General features: G+C 40.5%; 2 protein-coding genes across 2 annotated transcripts in view; both read left to right on the forward strand.

The window, feature by feature from the left end:
- Positions 1-885: 885 nt before the first annotated feature.
- On the forward strand, positions 886-18,593 carry SSH3 (slingshot protein phosphatase 3). The gene is made up of 14 exons (XM_053450560.1): positions 886-1,058; positions 3,637-3,674; positions 3,789-3,948; positions 4,826-4,944; positions 11,391-11,462; positions 11,551-11,616; positions 11,709-11,897; positions 12,164-12,245; positions 12,383-12,511; positions 12,597-12,643; positions 12,981-13,127; positions 14,386-14,586; positions 17,147-17,624; positions 17,946-18,593. Exons 1-14 carry the CDS (start codon positions 996-998, stop codon positions 18,195-18,197), a joined length of 2,043 nt encoding a protein of 680 aa, XP_053306535.1. The 5' UTR covers positions 886-995; the 3' UTR covers positions 18,198-18,593.
- Positions 8,237-20,398, forward strand: part of LOC128468785 (uncharacterized) — a 131,536-nt gene continuing 119,374 nt past the window's right edge. Inside the window, exon 1 of the mRNA XM_053450594.1 lies at positions 8,237-8,246. The gene's annotated coding sequence lies outside the window, so the exon portion shown is untranslated. The remainder of the gene's footprint in view (positions 8,247-20,398) is intronic.

Below are 20,398 nucleotides of genomic sequence, written 5' to 3' on the forward strand. Positions count from 1 at the left end.
ATTGCCAGCGAAACAACATTTAAAATGTAAAAAAGGAATAAAATTGGGGCGTAAGAACTCTACAAAGGTAAGACATGTGATATTGAAAAGAAAGCCTTATGTATAATATAATATTAATATATGCTAAGAATGGCAAAAAAGCTCTGGTCACTATAGTGTCAAAAACCCTGGTCATGAAATGGTTAAACACGAAAAACCAACGCCAGGGGGAGGTAAAACACGGTGGCCAGTGGGCTCAGCAGCCGATTCCGTGGTTAACGCTTTAAGATAAATTGATTAAACTCTAGTCTACTCGCTCTTTAGTGAATACGTCTCACAGGAGGACATTTCTATATGTGACAGCGCACCTCAGCCAGCAAGGCGTATATGAACGTGCGTGTAACTAGCTGCCAAATAATTAAATTCTGTCGAAGAAATAACCCGCCCGCCATAAGAACACGCAGATATATATTTTCCCCATAATGCACAAGGCAGTTCTACCCCCCCCCCTTTATTAATGCTATAAAAGGAAATGTATTTACGTCTTCCTTAGTAAATTTCATGGTGGTGCCCCATGTGACCGTGGCGCATGAATAACTAACAGCAAGCCACCTCTGATGACCCCGGTTATGTTGCAGAGGCGTAGCGCGCCGGATTACCGAAGCGGCGGGCTGTCACAAATCTGACAGAATTTATCTCTTATCCGGGCTGCGAGATACAGCAGTCTATCTATCTCTATCTCATTCTCTCTATCTGGCCCGAGTTACGCCTGTGGAAGCCTAATCTGTCCACCCAACTCTCCCACCCAAACACTTCCCTCCTTCTAGGGGCATGTCTCTTTCTCCGAAGCACTCTCTTCCTCTTGCATACCTCTCTGTCGCTATGATGGCCACTCCTTAAAGGGGCTGTCTCTTGGGGTTTTTTTTCTGTTTCTTCCTGATTTTTCAAGTTGAAGCCAAGAAACAGAAATAAGTAACTCTTAGCGAGAGACATCTGCGCGGACTGACACCACCACCATGTCCCTGGTAACCCTGCAGCTCTCAGCTGTGGATGGGGCACCCAACTTCGCACCTGCCCAGGTGAGGGGTGTGCTAACCAGCTTGCGATTTCCGGGGTGATCCCCAAAGCTTACTCACCTTTTACATACCGGAGCGGGAACTTTACCCTTGCATTGCCAGGGGCGGCGCAGTGTGCACTAGTGCACACATGTTTTGGTATGATATGTTGTCCAACTGGCATCAAAGGGTTAACTGATTGTACCAAGACACTGGGTAGTAAGAACTGAAAAGTTTAATATTCAGTATTTCTGTTCTAGTACAAATATTGTATACATATATTATAATGTAATGTTTGTATATGAAATATGATTGGGTTTATATTCATAGACATTTTTTATATATATAACACATAATATATGTTATTTATGCTTGTTTTTTGTTTTATGCAATGTCTAATAATTATGATCTTTTTCATTATTTTCTAACTTCCCTTTGCTTTGGTGCATTGTTTCTATTTTTCTATGTTTATTTATCGAACCCTGCTAGAATAACTGTTTCTGTATTCTATAGTTATGTAATGCATAATAACCCAGACTCTAAGCCATCTTCCTCGTAGTTTTATTAATACGTATATAATTATACCAAGTAATTTTCATAATTATACCACCCTATGGCTATTCTTATGATGCTTCTAATAATGAATGTTCAGCCTCTATTTTGCATTGTAGTAATAATAATACCAGGGATGCCCTCACGGTATTGGGGCTTGGGCAAGAGGAACTTGCATTTAGGAAAGGGAAAGCATGGTGTGACAAGGATCCGCACTGCACGGATTAAGCCTCTGTCCGCTGTCACCATGGTTCAACCTTTAGGGTCCCAGGATAGGCTTGTTGCAAGGAGAAATAACAAAATGAACCGTTTATCTGGGGGAAAACACATGACTTTTTATCATCAAAGCGAAAGAATAAAACAAAATATGGATTCTAATTGGACAGGAAGAAAAAGTAATCAAGAAAAATTATTAATGCCAAACAACCAATGAACAGCTGGGGAGGGGTGTTAACACACCACCTATGGGATCGAGATAGGGCAGCCAACGGGGAAAGAGCCTACCTTCACAGCGTCCGATGAGTGGCGCCTACTCTCTCCATGTTGGATTATGGAGAACAGTGACCAATCTTCAGCAAAAGTAGCTAAACTTATGGACACCTGATGCCAGTTTCCCAATCAGAGCACCTTTCCCAACAGGGGCAGACATATTCCCTCTCTTCATGTCAGTCATTTGACATGATATCCCAGTGATCTGGTTGACTCACCTGGAGATCATGTGAGCGAGGAGGAGGAGTAGTAAGCAGTGGCACTGAAAGTTTTTTGGGGCAGGAGTCACACTAACCCTTCCTAAAGGGTGGTCCTGGAATTTTCAAACATACGCAAAAGCACTAGCACTAGGTTGAATGTGTCATGACCTATGGAAAAGATTGGTGTAGCTGGGTCTAACATCATTATTTTGTCATGTTGTAGGGCTCTCTCCGCCTAATGTATTGGTTTGTCTTAGTCTGTCAATTTTTCTCTTGTCATACCCCTTGAATGTATGTATTGTATTAAGCACTGCGTAAACTGTTGGCGCTATATAAATAAAAGATAATAATAAAAAAAGTTAATAATGTGAACTCGATGAGAACTTACAGAACTTGACAGCTCGATCTGAATGTGTCAGGGGGGTTTACTAGCCAGCGACCTGAGGTGAGATTCGCTTTTTATCTGCATTATAAAGGGTCAAACCTGGTGTGTTCCTCCTGCAAGAATGGGTCTTCAAAATGAATAGTTAAATCAATGAGTTGAAATATTCCACCTTATATAGTTTAGTTATTAAGCTGAAAAAAAGCTTATGTCAAATACTATCCGGCCAACTTGGCCCTTGTTTCTCAATCTAAAATGTGCCATCTATTTATGTGGTAAGAATAACATAATTCATGCATTCTAAATGGGAAAGAAGAAATCATATGGTATCACTTTTTTGGCATTAAATAATAATGTAAGGAAGGTTTACTTTATTTCCATCAGAACTGGTAGAGGCTAACGCAGTGAGAGAATTGAGACATGCATAATACATATAACCAGTGGCGTATTCTGGGCCTAGGGTGGCAAGATCAGATGGGCGGCAGCCCCTCTCCCGCTTAACAGGCAGCCAATGCCACTCTTCGATAAATAGATTACAGATCTCCCTAACCTGCCTATTTAAAGCACAGAAGACTTGGTCCTGTCAGCACAACCTCCATAGTTCATTTCTAGTCATCATCCTTTTCCGGTGCTCAGCAGTAAGGATGGTGGCAGGGAGGGGGTGGCTGATGCCACTGGCCAGGGGCAGCCCCAAAGCCCCTTATACTTCACTACTTAATTGTTTTGTTTTTTGTTACATTTTATAATTCTTCTGGGAGGGTTAATATTGTTACCCGCGTCAACCCAGGGTTAGTCCTATAATTTTAGCACCCAAGGTAGCAGAATTGATCCTGCTATAGCGATGCAGGAAGGGAGTGTTGGTGACAAATCACCCAGCGCACACTGGTAACCGGAGACAAAAACTACACTCCATATTGAAAAGACTACATTAAGGTTTTACATGTCAAGTGATTGACATTTTTGCATTTTCTTTAAACAGGAAGATGAGAAAAGCCGTAGAAAACGAATGCAAAGGAGGTACGTGAGTATAAATTAACCAGTAGCCATACTCGTAAGCTTGTATTGTTTTTCTTATCTGAGTGGTCTGTCTCTTTTTTAACATACTTCTCCCCGTATTTTCTGCTCAAACAGGCAGAGTTTTGTTATGGTTAAAGGGGCCGCAATTCTTCTGCAGGATGAAGGAGACCAAGAACAGGCTGCAGAGCTCCCTCCGACATCAGGGCCCAGTGAGCAACAACTTCATCTTCAAGCTATGCTGAGGCTACTCCGGGCAGAAGACATCCTAAAACTGGTGAGTTGCCAGAGGGCAGTTAACATGATTAAAACATTGTTAATGAAAGAGAAGAGTAAACGTAGACATAGAAAATGATTGTTGATTATTGTTAAGGTGAACATTATAGATGACTCGAGGAAAAAAGAGACAAAGTGTGAGACCTAAGGAGGAGTAGGTATTGTTGAACCCAAGCCTGGGCAGACTGCGTGGTCAAGCATAGTTCCCTCCTTTTTGTCCAACTCTACTTCTACATATCTATTTCTTAACTAAATCTTTTGCATGCCTTTATTGTGTATTTCTTTTTCCTCTTATGCTTAATCTTTTTCATCCCCCAACTTTTCTCATTCTTCTCAATACTTCTGTACCACTGGCAGATACAAGTATTGTGAAGGGTAGGATATACAGAATACTTCCTACATACAAAGAACACATAGCAGATGCTAAAAAGAAGCTCTCTTATTCTGGGTACCAATTTTAATTAGGCAAGTGGATGTCCAGCCCACCCGGTGCCCTCCTGTATTTTTCTGACCTTTCACATTTCCCATATTGAATGAATATTTTGGGTTATTTTCCAGTAGGAAATGGGGAGATGGGGGACATCTTTAAAAGCTGTAAAACTTGAGACGGTCGATTTTGCTGAGGTCATTAGCAGTTCAGACGGAAGCTGGTTAAAACTTGGTTGGTTGAAACTTATTAACTAGAGGTAACTTTTATAACATGAATTGAATCAGAGTGTGAGAAGGACTCTTTATTGGTGGTGAAAGAGTTTGAGTCTGATTGTGAGATCCAGCAGCAGTCTATTAAAAAAGTACAAGCAATGGCTAGCATTGGGTCAGGAAACTTTTAGGATTTTAAATTCCTAATTCTAATACTGGGTGCTATCTCTTCTCATCAGGCAGTGCGACTGGAGCCTGTACGCTTATGTCTTATACGTTATCTGCTTGTGGTTTCCTCCGCCGGAGCTTCAAGCGATGAGGAAACTATCCTACTGGGTGTTGACTTCCCTCATGATGGGTAAGGTCTATCTATGAAAGATTACTATGGAATCGGCTCTTGTTTTTTTAATGCTGCCATATGTTAGAAAATGTTTTCTCAATGCCAGATGACGTTAAAAACAAAAATATGTAAAGCATTTACTTCTTAGCCATTTCATTCTACTTTTTTATTATTAATTGCAGAGGAAATCCTGTTTGACATTTTGCCATGCCATGCTAAGTATTAACAAATTTAGAATGTTGGACATATCTACTATTGTTTCTTTCACTTTATCTGCAGCATTGCTTACCATTTTTCTAAAATTATGGTAAATGTAGTCCTTAAAACAGGTTAAAAGAGAGATGTCATGTGAGGGTTCAATTTGGCTTTTAGCGTTTAAGAGCCCTTCTCCAGAAGTAGATGAATGATGTAGCCAAGATGTGTAAAGGCATTATGGTACTATATGGAAAAAGAAGCTTAAGCCACATGTTTTCAGCACAGGCCATTTTCTACTTATGAGTGTGTACTCCAGTCTGGATTACCCAGGTGCTAGGGAGAACTCCACCTTGTGGTACTAGCCTTTCCAGCCACTATTAGCCGGTCATGGTGCACCCGTGTTTGGTTCTGTTATTATTAGATGGTCTTTTAGGGGTTCTACGTTTTTTTATTAAGCTTTGATTTCTTGTTGCAGATTATTTCATCTGTTACAGGGGACAGATTTAATCTTGTAGTTTGCACACTTATCTGAGCCACACAGTCAGCTCACTTAAATTCCATCAATTAAGGAAGTTCTGCGCGAGGCCACTGAACATCCACTACTCCTCTTACACCACCCAAGCTCGTTCCACACTTGATATAGACTAAGGGGCGACGTTCAAAATTCTCTCTCAGGTACTAGGATGTCTGAATCTACCTTAAGTGAAGAGATGTTGGCCACGGAATGGTAACATCCATCCACTCAACAGACACAAGCTTTCCCCCTTCTTCTTTCAACCTTACGGTCTGCATATCAGACACATCTTTACCAGACAAAGGCAGGACTTAAAGGAATTTATTATGAACAAATAATAGTCACAGTGCTTACAAAAACAGATGATAAACAGATTATTTAAACCAAGCAAATGAAAATAAAAAGGGGAAATTAACAGAAAACCCAACTACGCATTTGGAGGGTAAAGTGACAGTTTTACTGTCTGTAAGGCTCTGGCAAGGAAAGATGGCGACTTAGACTTGGATATTGGCCATTAGTAAGCACACTGACTAATTTCCTATCATTAAATTTATACTTTTTCAGTATGTCTCGTGTTTCCAAGCCGTCCCAGAGGTGGTATAAGTGGAGGGAAGGTTGTACCTATAGGAATGATAAGTGACTTCCCTTTGTGTTGTGGAACCATACCAGTCCAAATAGAGAATTTTGATTTTATTCTCTCTCGTGTGCTTGCCAGAGATAATTTTTGCATCTTGTAATTTCTTGTAAATCATGATGTCCATATATATATATATATCACACTTGCTACTTATGACTCAGTACTACGGACGTTACAATTTCTTCTAAACGGCTTAAGTTGCACTAGCCATATTTGTATTCTTTTTTTGTAGGGGGGCCTTTAGATTTAAGGAGATATGATTATGAATCTATGGGCTATTGATGTATGTCTTGGATATGACCCTGGAATAAATGGTTTCCTGACTGCTAGTGGTCACTTAACATATCAAAAGAATCCACTAGCTATGAGGGGATCCAGGCATATGGTGGATTACACAGCCACTTTACATTACGGCTAGATTTAGAGGCACCTTATCTGGTTGGAGTCCAGGCTTCAAAAGAGAAATTCGTGGTTTTTTGGCACCACATTCCTATACAATCAAATTAACCCCTCTCATGCTGAAATTGGCCATACCATCTCTACCAGGTAGCAAGTCCATGTATGTACTACACAAGTCAGCGTGACAGGCCCTTCATCCTGAAGTTTGTGACTGTACTACTCGCCAATTATCTGATCTTACACCACCCTAAGGCTTTTGCATAGCCCCTTCCACTTGGATGTACCATTATCCTGCTCCCTATTGACTCCATCACATTTTGCCCTAGAGGAAAGACCTGATAAAACTTAATAAAGCCCTACAAACCTGGTTGGATGCTTATTTGAGGGTAAACACAAACAGTGAGGTAGCTCCCTAAATTTAGCGAGAGGATCACAACCGTATATGCAGCATTTTTTAGATGACCCCATTGCTGTGAAGAAACCTTATCATACCATGAAAACATCACTGTACTCCCAAAGCCAAGCAAGGATCATGATAACTGTGTCTCCTCCAGGCCAATTTCACTCCCTAAGAGAGATGTCAAGGTTTTTTGAAGATACTGGTACAGTGGATACTGGTTGCTTCTAAAGCTCAGACATGCAGATCAGGTGGGGTTTGTCCATAAACAAACATATTAAATTCCCTTACGGTAAAGGGACTCTGGTCTTCCAAAAAAACCCTTTCAACTTGTGGCAACCCCTTTTTCATCACTGGTAAATCTGACAAAAGGCCTGGGTTGTAATGCACAGCATGCATTATACGTATAGTAGACCGATGCTCTCTGAAATCTTTAAACTTTATCTTGGGTAGCAACTACACTACTTCTATACAATACTTTTTCATTCAGCTATTACAATAGCATTCCTCAGAAGCACAACTTTGACACTTCACAGCATTCACAGCCTTATGTAGAGAAGCTGACCCACTTAAGCGTAATATCTCAGTGAGACAAATGCATATTGCATATTTGATCAATGATACAGATTCAGTTGCTTAATAGGATTAACTCCAGCAACGTAAGTGAATCAAATTTTATATAGTTTATATCACCCATAGGACCCATGTTGGAGACAAAAGTAATTCCTTGTGCTGGGTGCCATCTCTTTAGCCATGAATTAAAATCTCTAATTTGCAGCATTCTACTAAACCGTGTCCCATACACTGGTAAAAATGTACTTTATCATACTGACCTTGTTGCATGACAAATAGCCAATGCAAATAAATGGACTATTGCATCCAGTGTCTTGGCAAGTGTTTCATAACAGGGATACGTGGTGGTTGTAGGGTATTTTTTTTTTTTATTTCTCTGTAAATTTGGTATGATGACTAACACCATAGTTAGTTCAGGTTTTGAAGGTCCTCAAAATGGGTCCAGTGATGGTAGTCTATTCTGTCTCTAATGCATGTCGTATCCATCATCCCCTTGGAAAATAATATTTCTGAGAACTAGTAGTCAGGATATCCTCTACAATAATTGATCTGTTTGTAGCCCTGATAATTACAGAACACAAAACATTGTTTGGCACCGGGCAGTGACCCACTTCTGAGCATGTGGTTCTGTCCCAATCCATACAATCCACTTTTAGTGAAACATTGAGGGATCATTCATGCTGAATGACACAGCAAACTTTCTTTATTTAAAACCTGTGGTTAGCCCACAAGGCCTTCATTCATGGTCACGTAATTAAGCAGCTAGACTTAAAAGGGAGTGCCATTTATTTTGTTCTAATTTTGTCTTTTTCTGCTTTCACTGCATCTGACATTAGGGCATTTAGTACTAGAGAATTAGCCTAATTCAAATCCCAGACATTGATGGTTTCATAATCCTTTGGTAGATGCAGTAACCTTTTTGTTTATGAATTTTCTGTTTCTCAGAGCCATGAAGTCACTTTTATTTTATAATGAATTAAACCTGGCTTAAGTCAGTTTTTTTAATAACTGTCTTGTAAATCAGAGCAACACTTAAAATAAAACTGGAAAATACCATCACTGTGGTGTCTTAGGGGACTAACACTTCTGCCTGGTGTCAATACGATAACGTGTGTAGGCCTGCACCAGGAGTGGGTGTAGTGAGTACAAAGAGAGAGAGGAAACGAGGAGAAGGGGAAAAAAAGAAAAGAGAGAAAATGCTAACCATACCTGGGAACTCTCTGGATTTCAGAGGATCTAAGGATTTGGGTCATTATATAAAAAGTATGATGCTATCACTGGCATCTGAGCCTTTCTGATCTTGTTCCTCTCTGCAGACTAACCAATTCATGAAAACAATAAAGGGATAGTTAACTCCCAGCACATCTGGCACACATTTTTAAATCTACATTGTGCACCATTAAAATTATTATTATGATTATAGAATTAACAGACTAAGAAAAACTGATACATTAGGTGGCGAGAGCCCTATGTGCAAGTTTACAATCTTGAGGGAATGGGGTGACAAACATAAGGCACAGAGAATGGTGAGAGGTAGTGTGGTGGTTGTATCAATGACAAGGAAGTTCTCACAGCTATGGAGGGTGGGTGAAAGCTGAAGGTTCGGTGGAAGTAGGTTACAGAGATATGGGGCAGCCAGAGTGAAATCTTGTAGACGGGGAAAAAGGCGATAAGTGAGGAGGAGAGCCGTAGCCCCATGGGAAGAACGTAAAGATCAAGTAGGGGAATATTTGTTTATGAGTGCAGAAATGTATGGAGGAACAGTGTTATGAAGGCCTTATATGTTAGTACCAGGATTTTAAATGTAATTCTAAAGTAATAAGGAGCCAGTGGAGGGTGGGAAGGCAAAAGAGGCTTTGAGCCTGGATAGTCATGTTGTTAATGGAGATAGAAAGTTCAGGTTGTGGGGTGGAGATGGAAGGAGGGGAAATAATGAGTTCAGTTTTAGAAAGATTAAGTTTCAAGTAGTGTTGTGACATCCATGAAGAAATAGCAGACAAGCAATTGGTAATACAGGACATGAGAGAGATCATGAGAAGACAGGTAGATTTGGGTATCATCTGCATATAGATGATACTGGAGGCCAATTGAGTTGATTAGTTTGCCAAGAGATGAAGTATAAAGAGAAAACAGCAGAGGGCCAAGGACTGAATCTTGGGGGACACCAATCGGAAGTGGAAGAAGTGATGATGTCTTGCCAGAGAAGCTTACAGAGAAGGAATGGTTAGACAGATATGAGGAGATCCAGGAGAGAGCTGTATCTTGAATGCCTGTAAAAGTGAGTCAAAAATTAAAGTGATGATCAACAGTATCAAAAGCTTCAGAGAGATCCAAGAGTATTAGACTGGAGAAATGACATTTTGCTTTGGCAGAGAGCAAGTCATTGGAGACTTTTGTTACAGCTGTTTCAGTAGAGAAAATGGGTTTGAAACCAGACTGTAGAGGGTCAAGGGGGGAATTAGAGGACAGGAAGTTAGGAAGGTGTTTGTACATAATCCGTTCAAGCAACTTAGAGGTTAAAGGAAGCAGAGAGATAGGGTGGTAGTTAGTGAGACAAGTGAACATACTTACTCGCAGCAGGGCTTAATGAAAAAGAAAAAAAAACACCCACCCGGTGCCCGGAACTGCATGTCCCGGGGCTAAACCGCGAATATATATATATATATTTGGGCCAATACGGTAGATTTGTCTGCTTTTGCTCAATTTGCTCACTTCCCCAATCCTCGCCTTAACTTAACCACTTGGAACCTTGCCCAGATATTCTGGAAACTCACAGTTAATTACCACTTGTTAAATTTTATTGTAGTTATAATTAGAATCTTGGTGAGGTTCCAAGTGGTTAAGATGAAGAGGGAAAGGAGAAATGACCCAAAACAAATAACAATTTTTTCCCCAGGGAATGTAATTATTTGGCATAAAATAAATCCATACATTACTTTGTCAGTGTATACAGTATATACTAAGGCGTGTAGAAAGAGAGAAGGGAAAAAAAAACATAAAAAAGGCGTGACTAAAAGATCCTGGTATTATACAACCAAAGTACAGATATAGAAGGTCCTGGCACCGTGAGGGAGGTATCAGCCACCAAATTCTTTTTCCTGTTTTGGCAAAGTTGTGGTCTTGAGGCTTTTTATGTTTTTATGGTTATTGCTACATCAAAAGAAATTGCCAATTTTTTGTCTGAATTCTTTTGGCCAATCGCTACTTTTACCCAGGTGTCATAGTTTAGAGAAATATTTGTTTTTGCTATCTCTTTGGAACCAAATGGTGGGGGAGGTTTTTTTCTCACTTTTATTCCAACTGAATACTTCTAGTAAGATGAGGATTTGCAGCAGTATAACTACTGTACTAAAATCGCATGCTGTCCCTATTACTGCAGGAAAATAATATGGTTCCCACATGATACTTTTTCAAGAAAAGACTACAACTTAGCTAAATATGAAACTAAGCCTCGTTGATACAATTTTCATCTTTTGCTACGTATCCACTGCAAGAAGGGCAGAGTTTATGCAGCATTATATCGAGTTAATGTGGGAAATTGTAATATCAAAGATATATTAGATATAACCTGGGCTGCATGGTAGGTCCTTCATGATACAAGGTGCAGTCAGGAAAATGAAATGTGCCTCTCGCCAATAAATGCAAACTGATTGTAAACTCAGATATAGTTGGCATATAACAGAAATAGACATCAAGGGTGATACTAATATTTTAAAACGGCATCTAAATATTATTTGTCCTGTCCACAGGTCCCAGGACTGCACAATTGGCACTGTTCTACCTGTGTGGAGCAACACACAAGTTTTTCTAGATGGTGATGGGTGAGTTACCAGAGGATGTAATAAATAAGATCGTTGTTTTTAGTTTTTTTAGTTTAGTGTTTTTAAAACCCTTGTTCCTTCTCTCTAGTGGTTTCAGCGTCACTTCGGGAAAGGATGTCAGGGCATTTAAGCCCATATCAGTGCAAACAATGTGGTGAGTTTCACAACTTAAAATTGGAGTTTTCGAGGTGCAATGATTATGTTCTTAATCCTGACAGGCTTTTCTGGCAATTGTCCTTACTATAGGTCGCTCCTTCAGATGCTCCATAAAGCCTGTGAAGCTGCTGAGTCTAGTAATGTCATCCCAGAAAGTATCCTCCATTCTGGGGTTACCTACTATCAGGGACATCGTGGGTCACCCCAGGGTTGCCTAAATGCATGGATGTCCACCTCTGACATCGTTTCCACCCGTAGGGACCCCACCACACCGGAGAGGTTAGAGTAAAAACATGCGTTCAATGTTGATATATGAATATAAAGGGGTTGAGAGAATTTATGGAAATGGATGCCTTATGTTCAAAATACGTGGTTTTATCAGGCAAGCATTATCATAAATGTAGTCGTAAAATAGGTAAAGCATTTTCTGTCTGTTCTTAGCTGTCACTCTTGTGGCAGGTGAAGCTAAAAAAGGGAGAAAGAACCATGGCACTGTCACAATGTTGCTAGCGCTAAGGGTAATGTTTTATGCATCTATCACACAGAGAAGAGACGGAAAGAATCATCAGAAATAAATTAAGAGATATCCTGAGGGCGAGTGACCTGGAGAACATAACATCCAAAGAGGTGAATGGGGGGGGCTCCAGAGAATGTCCATGCTTTCTGCGTATACTAAATACCCTCTCTCTGTCACTTGCACCCCTGCACCTATTTTTTCCCCTCGGAAATCTCAATTTCTGTTGGTTGTTTTTGTGTTTCTGTAGGTACGGCGGGCTTTAGAACAGCACACGCTATGTAATCTGCAGGATTACATGGAGTTTATAGACAACGAAATGATGATGATCCTCGCACAGATGGACAGACCTTCAGAGATCTTTCCCTATCTTTACTTGGTACAATCAATTTCAAATCGTTCACGCTTTCCAATGATCTCGGTCTATGTTCATATGTTTAAAGTGTTTTTTCTGTCTTTGAAAGGGATCTGAGTGGAATGCATCGAATCTTGAAGAGCTTCAGAAGAATAAGTACGAAATGTTTTTTTCTGTCTGCTTCTAAATTTGTTTCTTTTGCCTTTTGTTTTTTGATGAGACATCTTTAATGACATTTACATTAAACCATTCTCAGTAAAAACTATGAATAAGGCAACATTTTACTTGATCAAATAATTATTTCTGGGGAAAGTCTTACGATTTAATAGTACAAGGGATGATGTTTCTACTGCTGGATTTAGTTACAGTGTAGCAGAGAAGGTGGAGCAACACATTTTAAGGATCTTAGAAAGCTCCATTGACATTGCTAGTATGCAGCATATATCACACTTTTGGTTTTCTTTTGCTTCATGTTATCTATTTCTGTTGCTAGGGTCACTCACATCCTGAATGTTACCCGGGAGATTGATAACTTTTTTCCTGATATCTTTACGTATCTTAATATCCGAGTTTTGGATGAAGATAGTACAGACCTCATGCAGCACTGGAAGGAGACTCACCGCTTCATCTCCTCTGCCAGGTGAGCCATGTTAAAGACCTCAGGACTATATGCTACCCTTTGGTGCGGGCATACTGCTTGCTGAATACTCTTTGACAATGTCATGTTTCCATGCCAGCAGTGTACTGAGTTCATGAAGAGGAGGACTTGTTCTTCTACAAAATGTCAGAATTTAGTATAGTAAATAATATAGTTAACTATAGTTAATATATATATTTAATAATTAAACTTTTTTTTTTTTACCTTCCCTCCTGCATATGGCATTCTGGTTTGTTACTGAGCTACAAAACGCAGGATATATGTGCCATGATGTCTGTAAATTGCAGATCTTTATTGGATTAATAACATGAAACGGTATTATTCTAATGATAACTTTGCTCAGTGCCAATGTAGCAGTTCCTAATCGGAATTGTTCCACCCACTACTTACTGTAAAGCTTTTATAGCTGAAAGCACACTGACAGCATCAGCTTGTGCCTCAAGCAGCTACAAAAACACTGCACAGCTTAGTAGATACCCAGAGATACCACATGTATTTAAATGGTTCATTAACATGTATGTTGTAGCATGCAGGTTATATTTTGAATGTATTCAGCTTTTATATAATACAGAATAGTGCTTTATATGTATATGTGCAGTATGGAACTTTAATACTGAGCCTTCATCAAACAATTAGCCTCTCACTTAACCAATATAAAGAAGAATATGTGAATATTGGATTATTAAAGAGTCTGGCATCAGCAGGGGGCATGCTGAGGCAGGTGCCAAAGGTGCACGGCTCCCAGGCACGCGGTAACCAATGCATTATGTGACCCGATGGTAGTATGGTGTACAGAGAGTATGAACTGCAGTGGAGACAGGTCTCCATGGGGTAAGAGACAGAGAGGGAGTATGAGTATAGTGAGCATACGGTGGTGTGCTGTATGGCATTAGCATGAGTGTGTATGTCGACATATTGTTTTAGAGTGTTTGTGAGAATATGGTGTTAGCATGTGTGAGTCTGTTACTAAATGGTGTTAGAATATGTAAGTCTGTTTGTATTTGGTGTTACCATGTGTATGTGGGTGGGTGTCAGCTTATGACTGGTAGGATAAAGAATGTGTATATGCATATAAGTGTACTGTGGATGTTTTATTGTGCATGTGTGTTATGGGGGCACCAAAAATATTGCACACAAACCCTAATCGAACACCTCCTTCTGTGTATAACTCTAATTTTTCCAATGTGAAATATCATTGCAGTAAAATTGTTAAAATATGTTATTCTGCCATCATTCAAAGGCGACAAGGATCCTCTGTGCTTGTCCACTGCAAGATGGGAGTCTCTCGCTCAGCCTCCACGGTCATTGCTTATGCTATGAAGGAATATGAATGGACTTTGGAGGAAGCTCTGAAATATGTGAAGGAGAGACGGAGCATTGTCCAGCCAAATTCTGGGTTTCTGAGACAACTTCAAATATATCAGGGCATTCTAGGAGCCAGGTGAGAGTATCACTGTGAGATATACAATATGTGAGAAGCAACTGGAAAAAGAAATACCGTATTTGCTCGATTATAAGAACAAATACAGAAAAATAACATCGTCTTATATTCGAGGTAGTCTCTAATCGGACCTCAGATAGAGGTCTAACTACAAGACTAAGATCCAGATCCCCCGCAGCGCTGCAGGGGACATTGATCCTCCTCTCCGGCAGCCTATGGAAGTCTGTGCGATGCTTCTGTGATGTAGCGCCGGCATCACATGACCTTCCGGTGCTCAATCATAGAATTCACGGCGGAAGTTGTCTGCGTGCAGCAGCGGAAGTTGTCTGCGTGCATCGCACAGACCTTCACCGGCTGCCCCACTAGACACTGAGGAATCTGAAGCATGGGGAGAAGTGTAGGGAAGCACTGGTAAATTTGGGGGGAGGGTAAGAGTGGCATATGGGGGGCTATAAGGGCTTTCTGGAGGCAGAGTGGCATATAGAGGGTTAAAAAGAATATCAGGGAGGCAGAGTGGGATATAGGGGGTTAAAAGACATATATGGGAGGCAGAGTGGCATATAGGGGGTATAAGGCATATCTGGCAGCAAAGTGGCATATCAGGGAAGCAGGGGGTATAAGGTATTTGTGGGGGACAGAGTGGCATATAAGGGGGTATAAGGCATATCTGGGGGCTGGTTGGCAAATAAAAGGAAATTAAAACAAAAAATGCATTTTTCTCATCATTATTAAATATGGAAAAAATAGTTTACAAGCAAATTACCGTATTTGCTCAATTATAAGGCAAGGTTTTTCACCCCTCGTCTTATAATGGAGATTGTCTTCTAATCAGACCTCAAATAGAGGTCTGACTATGAGACTAAGATCCAGCTCCCTGCACCGAGCGCCGGTGAAAGCACGTGCAGCAGCGGAGGTTATCTACGCGCATCGCGCATACCTTCCCCAGCTGCCAGAGAGGAGAATTCCCTGCAGCGCTGCAGGGAATTCTCTTCTCTGGCAGCCAGTGAACGTCTGCTCGATGAACGCATACAACCCACGCTACTGCTGGCACTTCCGCCGGGGCTTCTATGACGGAGCACCGGCGTCACATGACCTTCCAGTGCTCAGTCATAGAAGCTCCGGCAGAACTAACGGCGACCTCCACCCGCTGCCCCCACCAGACACCAGGGAGTCAGAAGCACTGGTAAGTCGGCGGAAGGACTGTTATATGGGGGGCATAAGGCTTTTCTTGAGGCAGAGTGCCCCATGATATGCCTTTTACCCCCTTTATGCCACTCTGCCTCCAGAAATGCCCTTTAACCCCCTATTTGCCACTCTGCCTCCAGAAACGCCCTTGAACCCCCTATATGCCGCTCTGCCTCCAGAAATGCTTTATATCCCCCCTATGTGTCACTCTGTCCCATAATATGCCCTTTAACCCCCTATATGCCACTCTGGTATAAGGCATTTCTGAAAAAATAGTTTACATGAATAAATATTTACTAGTAAAACTTTTTCTTATAGGGTTGTCTTACATTCAGGCTTTTTCTTTTTTTCCTGAATTAATATTCAAATTTTGGAGGGTCATCTTATAATCGAGCAAATATGGTAGTAGGCACTGGTGGAATGAAAGTGAAATTAGCTGCATCTATCAAAGTTGTACCACCAAATCAGCTGCTAGGATTTGGCTAAGGAGCAAAGATGTAGTGGACATTTATTTTATTTTGTCAGTAAATGTTTGAGCCTCGGGTCCAGACCCTGATTCTCTCAATGGGCCTTTTTCGCCCACCTCAGAGCCTTAGTTTTTATGTTTTTGTTAAGGGGGCCACAAATCCTCTGAGAGTTTTATTGATGATGCCTGCTTTTTTCTGGGTATACTTTTCTTACACATGGCCAATAATATGGAGCCACAGTCAAAGGATTTCATTTGAAAGTTATGCAAAAGTTTGTGAAGGAAAGATAATGGTCTGGGGCGTATTATCAGGGTTTCGGCTTGGTCCCTTAGTTTCTGTCAATGGTAATTTTAATGCTACAGCATACAAACACATTTAGATAATTGTATGCTTCCAACTTTGTGGCACCAGTTTGGGGAAGGCCCCTTCCTGTTCAAGCATGACTGTGCCTCAGTGCACAAACGATATTAATGTGGCCTGCAAAGAGCCCTGACCTTAACCTCACTAAACACCTTTGGAATTAATTTAATTAAACCATAGGCCTGGTAGAAGTGATGGTTGGTCTGGGAATATGGGGGCCATTTGGGCAAATAGGGAGAGGGGAGTGGTGGCAGAATGGCAACAATATGGGGGGAAGAAGTAGGCCAAATCTGTTAATAAAAGACTTTAGATGAGGGCGTAACATGACTTGAGGAAGGGAATTAAAAAGGTGGGAGAAAATTGTTCGATAGGTGTTGATGGACTCGTGTGCATGGCGGACTACTGTGGCTTCAGAGAGGGTGCTGTAGTATTGTAGAGGAATGGAACTGTTAATGCTTGGGGAGGATGATGATGTCAGCAACAACAAAACTATGTAGGTAACTAATTGATAATAGTTTATATTTTTCCTTCCCTAATATTACATACAGCAAGCAAAGACATTGCTATCTTTGGGATCCCAGCTCAACTCCACCCATCTCTCAGGTGATAAGTCCTCTTGAAACATTGCATGGCACAAAAGCCACTGCCCGTGTTCCACGAGCATTGAAGATAAGCTTGCGTACTCTTATGCGCTCTATCAGTGAAATGGAGGGCACAGAAAATGTTACATCACAGGAGGAAATCATAGACATAGCACAAAGGAAGACCATGTCAGAGAGGGATGAAAGTGTGTTGGAGAAAGTGGATACTGCATCTGAGAGGGAAGACAGCATAACAGAGATGAACAAGGACAGTATAAAAGAAGGTAGTGTAGAGGATGTGACGGAAGCAACAGTCAATGAAGTGCAAAATGAGACGATGTTGGAGGAAAAGGAGATCAGAGAGCCTTTTATACAACAGAGCCACAACCCATCCCAAGACAGTATTCCAATGCAATGCGATGAAGACAACACTTCTGTAGATGAGGTAAGAGCTATAGTTTTCGAAATATTTTATGTCTAATATGAGTAGTAGACCCTCAGTTATATTGTTTTCCCTTTGAACTGTTGTAATTGTAATGCTGGAAGTTGATAGACTGTGTGGGACACGTAGCGGTTGTGTAGTCATTGCTCAGTCTGCATCATCTCCACTATCTTTAAGGGTCACAAATACAACATAACACATAGCTCAGTGATGGATCATTTTAACAGCAGTGAACTATGTTGGTTATGAAAATAAGTGCAGAAATTGCTGGAGAGTAGATATGTTGCAATTATTAGCCACAATAGATGTTTGTGTCTCTAACAGGTATTTGGAAACCGTTCTCCTTCTTCTCAGTCCCCACGTGCAGCATCCTCTTCTGCTCGTAGAAGGTCACGGCGCAGAAGGAAACACCTGGCCCAGCAGTCTTCAGACCACTCTCAGCATGGCTTTTCAGTCAAGTCACCATCTGTGTCAGATCTAGAGGGGGCAGGCATAGTGTCCAAGCGTCTGCAGAATGAGCGCAGGGCAAGGATTGTTCGACAGAGCAACATTGCTGAGACTTCAGAAGATATATAGTCCTACAAAAACAGTACAGTTTATTCAAAGAGAGACGCATATTTTATTTTTCTAAGTTTTTATTCTGCATTCTTTTCTCCACAATAAACCTGGAGAATGCCATGCCGCTGCAGAGGGGACCCAAAATTCTGGCAGACATATTTTTTTTGTATTTTAAACAAAATGCATTGTTTTCCTTTTTAATTATATGCACTCTATAATAATAAAGTATATAAAGAGGAGCAGTGATGTAGCATTTACCATAATATGATGCAATGTGCAATGCAGCAGAGAAATGCCAGAGAATATTTCTAAACATGCATTGGATAATTTAAGAGACATGTAACCGATACATATACTAAATGTACTAAAACTTTACATTAAAATGGCAAAACATATCAGTTTTGCCCTTCCCTCTGAGTTTGTTCCTATTTCTTCTTTTTCTGCTCCTAACCACATATAAATATCATCATCATTTCTTAGACCTCTACTACCATCCAATGCTCTACCCACTGTCTCTGAATGTCTTCCTTTGTCAATCCACTGCTAATCACATCAAACAGCTCCTTAAAGAGTCAGGTCCATGAACCGAGTAATACTGAGTGCAGAGAAAAGACAAGTGTCACAAAGGACATAAGGTCAAACTGCAAGTAACACCAAATATATAAAATCTTAGCTGCCAATATTAGCAAGACACAACTTGGAATTCTTTATTTGAGAATTAGTATTAAGAACCTAATAGTGATTTGGTTCTAAGTGCACAAAGTATTTAGAAAGAAAAGGGAGGTGTAATGTTTGTTGGGTGAAAATTCTATGATACTGCTGTAATGTTTTCCAACCTCTTTTAACTGAAAAAACATGAAAAAAATGCACTGCACTGCCACTGCACTGCCAACAAAGTCACTTAGCTGTCAGACATTTTTGATTGATCCCTTTAGTAGATAATTCAGAATGAGTGCAAATCTGCTTCAGAGACCTATATATGCCCAAAAGGTTCTGCAGCAGGTGCGCCTTTCCCAACACTTTTTCCTTATTTCTTTAGCTCTTTTTCTTGCCTCTCTGCTGCAGGGCATTTAGGAAAAAACCCTGCCTGTCATGGTTCAGGCATTATTCAAGAAGTTGTGCAGCTTTGTAAAATGCAGTTGTTTCTGTCTGTTAGTATGTGCACTCATTAAATCACACAATACATAGTAGTGCTGAATATTTAACTCCGCTATACATCGTGAAAGACCAACATAAGTGAGTTTCTCCTACAAGAAGACATGAGCTCTCCCTTCAAAACACACTCAGAATGCACACCAATACGTAAAAAAGTAGTTCCCTGTTATGGGGAAAAAAATTATTTTAAAGTAAAGCATAAAATACAGTAATGTATACATTGATATAGGTTAGCATTAACAAGATATTAAAGCCTGAGCTTTTTGGCTTTTATTAAAACCCCCTTCTCTTGTGGGGTTGAGTCCTAATATGAATTATTTATGGTCATAAAAGGTACCTTTTAACAGTTGATTAAATGGACAGTAATGTCATAATAACGTATTTGCTCGATTATAAGATAACCCCCCAAAATCTGAATATTAATATATTTTTTTTGCTTTTATTTCATTTTATTTGCCAACCTGCCCCCCCCCTCGTTATGCACATCTGCCCCAGGCTTGCCACTCTGCCCCAGAAATGCATTATACCCCCCTATATGCCACTCCGCCTCCCTGATATGCCTTTTAACACCCTATATGCCACTCTGCCTCCAGAAATGCCTTATACCCCCATATGCCACTCTGCATATAGGGGATTAAAAAGCATATCATGGGATATATGTTTGTGCTGATATGCTGTGTTTGGTTTTCACCAAATGTTGCGTTTTGCATTATGGTCAAACATCTTGTCTGTTCATAAGATATTGTTCCAGAAATCTTTGGTTTGTTCAGATGCAACTTTGCAAACCTAAGCCGTGCTGCCATCTTCTTTTTTTAGAGAGAAGAGGCTTTCTCCTGGCAACCCTTCCAAACCAACCATATGTGTTCAGTCTTTTTCTAATTGTACTGTCATGCATTTTAACATGTAACATGCTAACTGAGACCTGTAGAGTCTGTTGGGGTTTTTTTTTAAATTTCTCTGAGCATTGTACGGTACGGCCTTATAATCCTTCCCAGATTGATGGACAGCAACAATTGCTTCTCTAAGATCATTGCTGATGTCTTTCCTCCTTGGCATTATGTTAA

This window comes from Spea bombifrons, chromosome 11 (assembly GCF_027358695.1).
Source record: "Spea bombifrons isolate aSpeBom1 chromosome 11, aSpeBom1.2.pri, whole genome shotgun sequence".
In the NCBI taxonomy this organism is placed as follows: Eukaryota; Metazoa; Chordata; class Amphibia; order Anura; family Pelobatidae; genus Spea; species Spea bombifrons.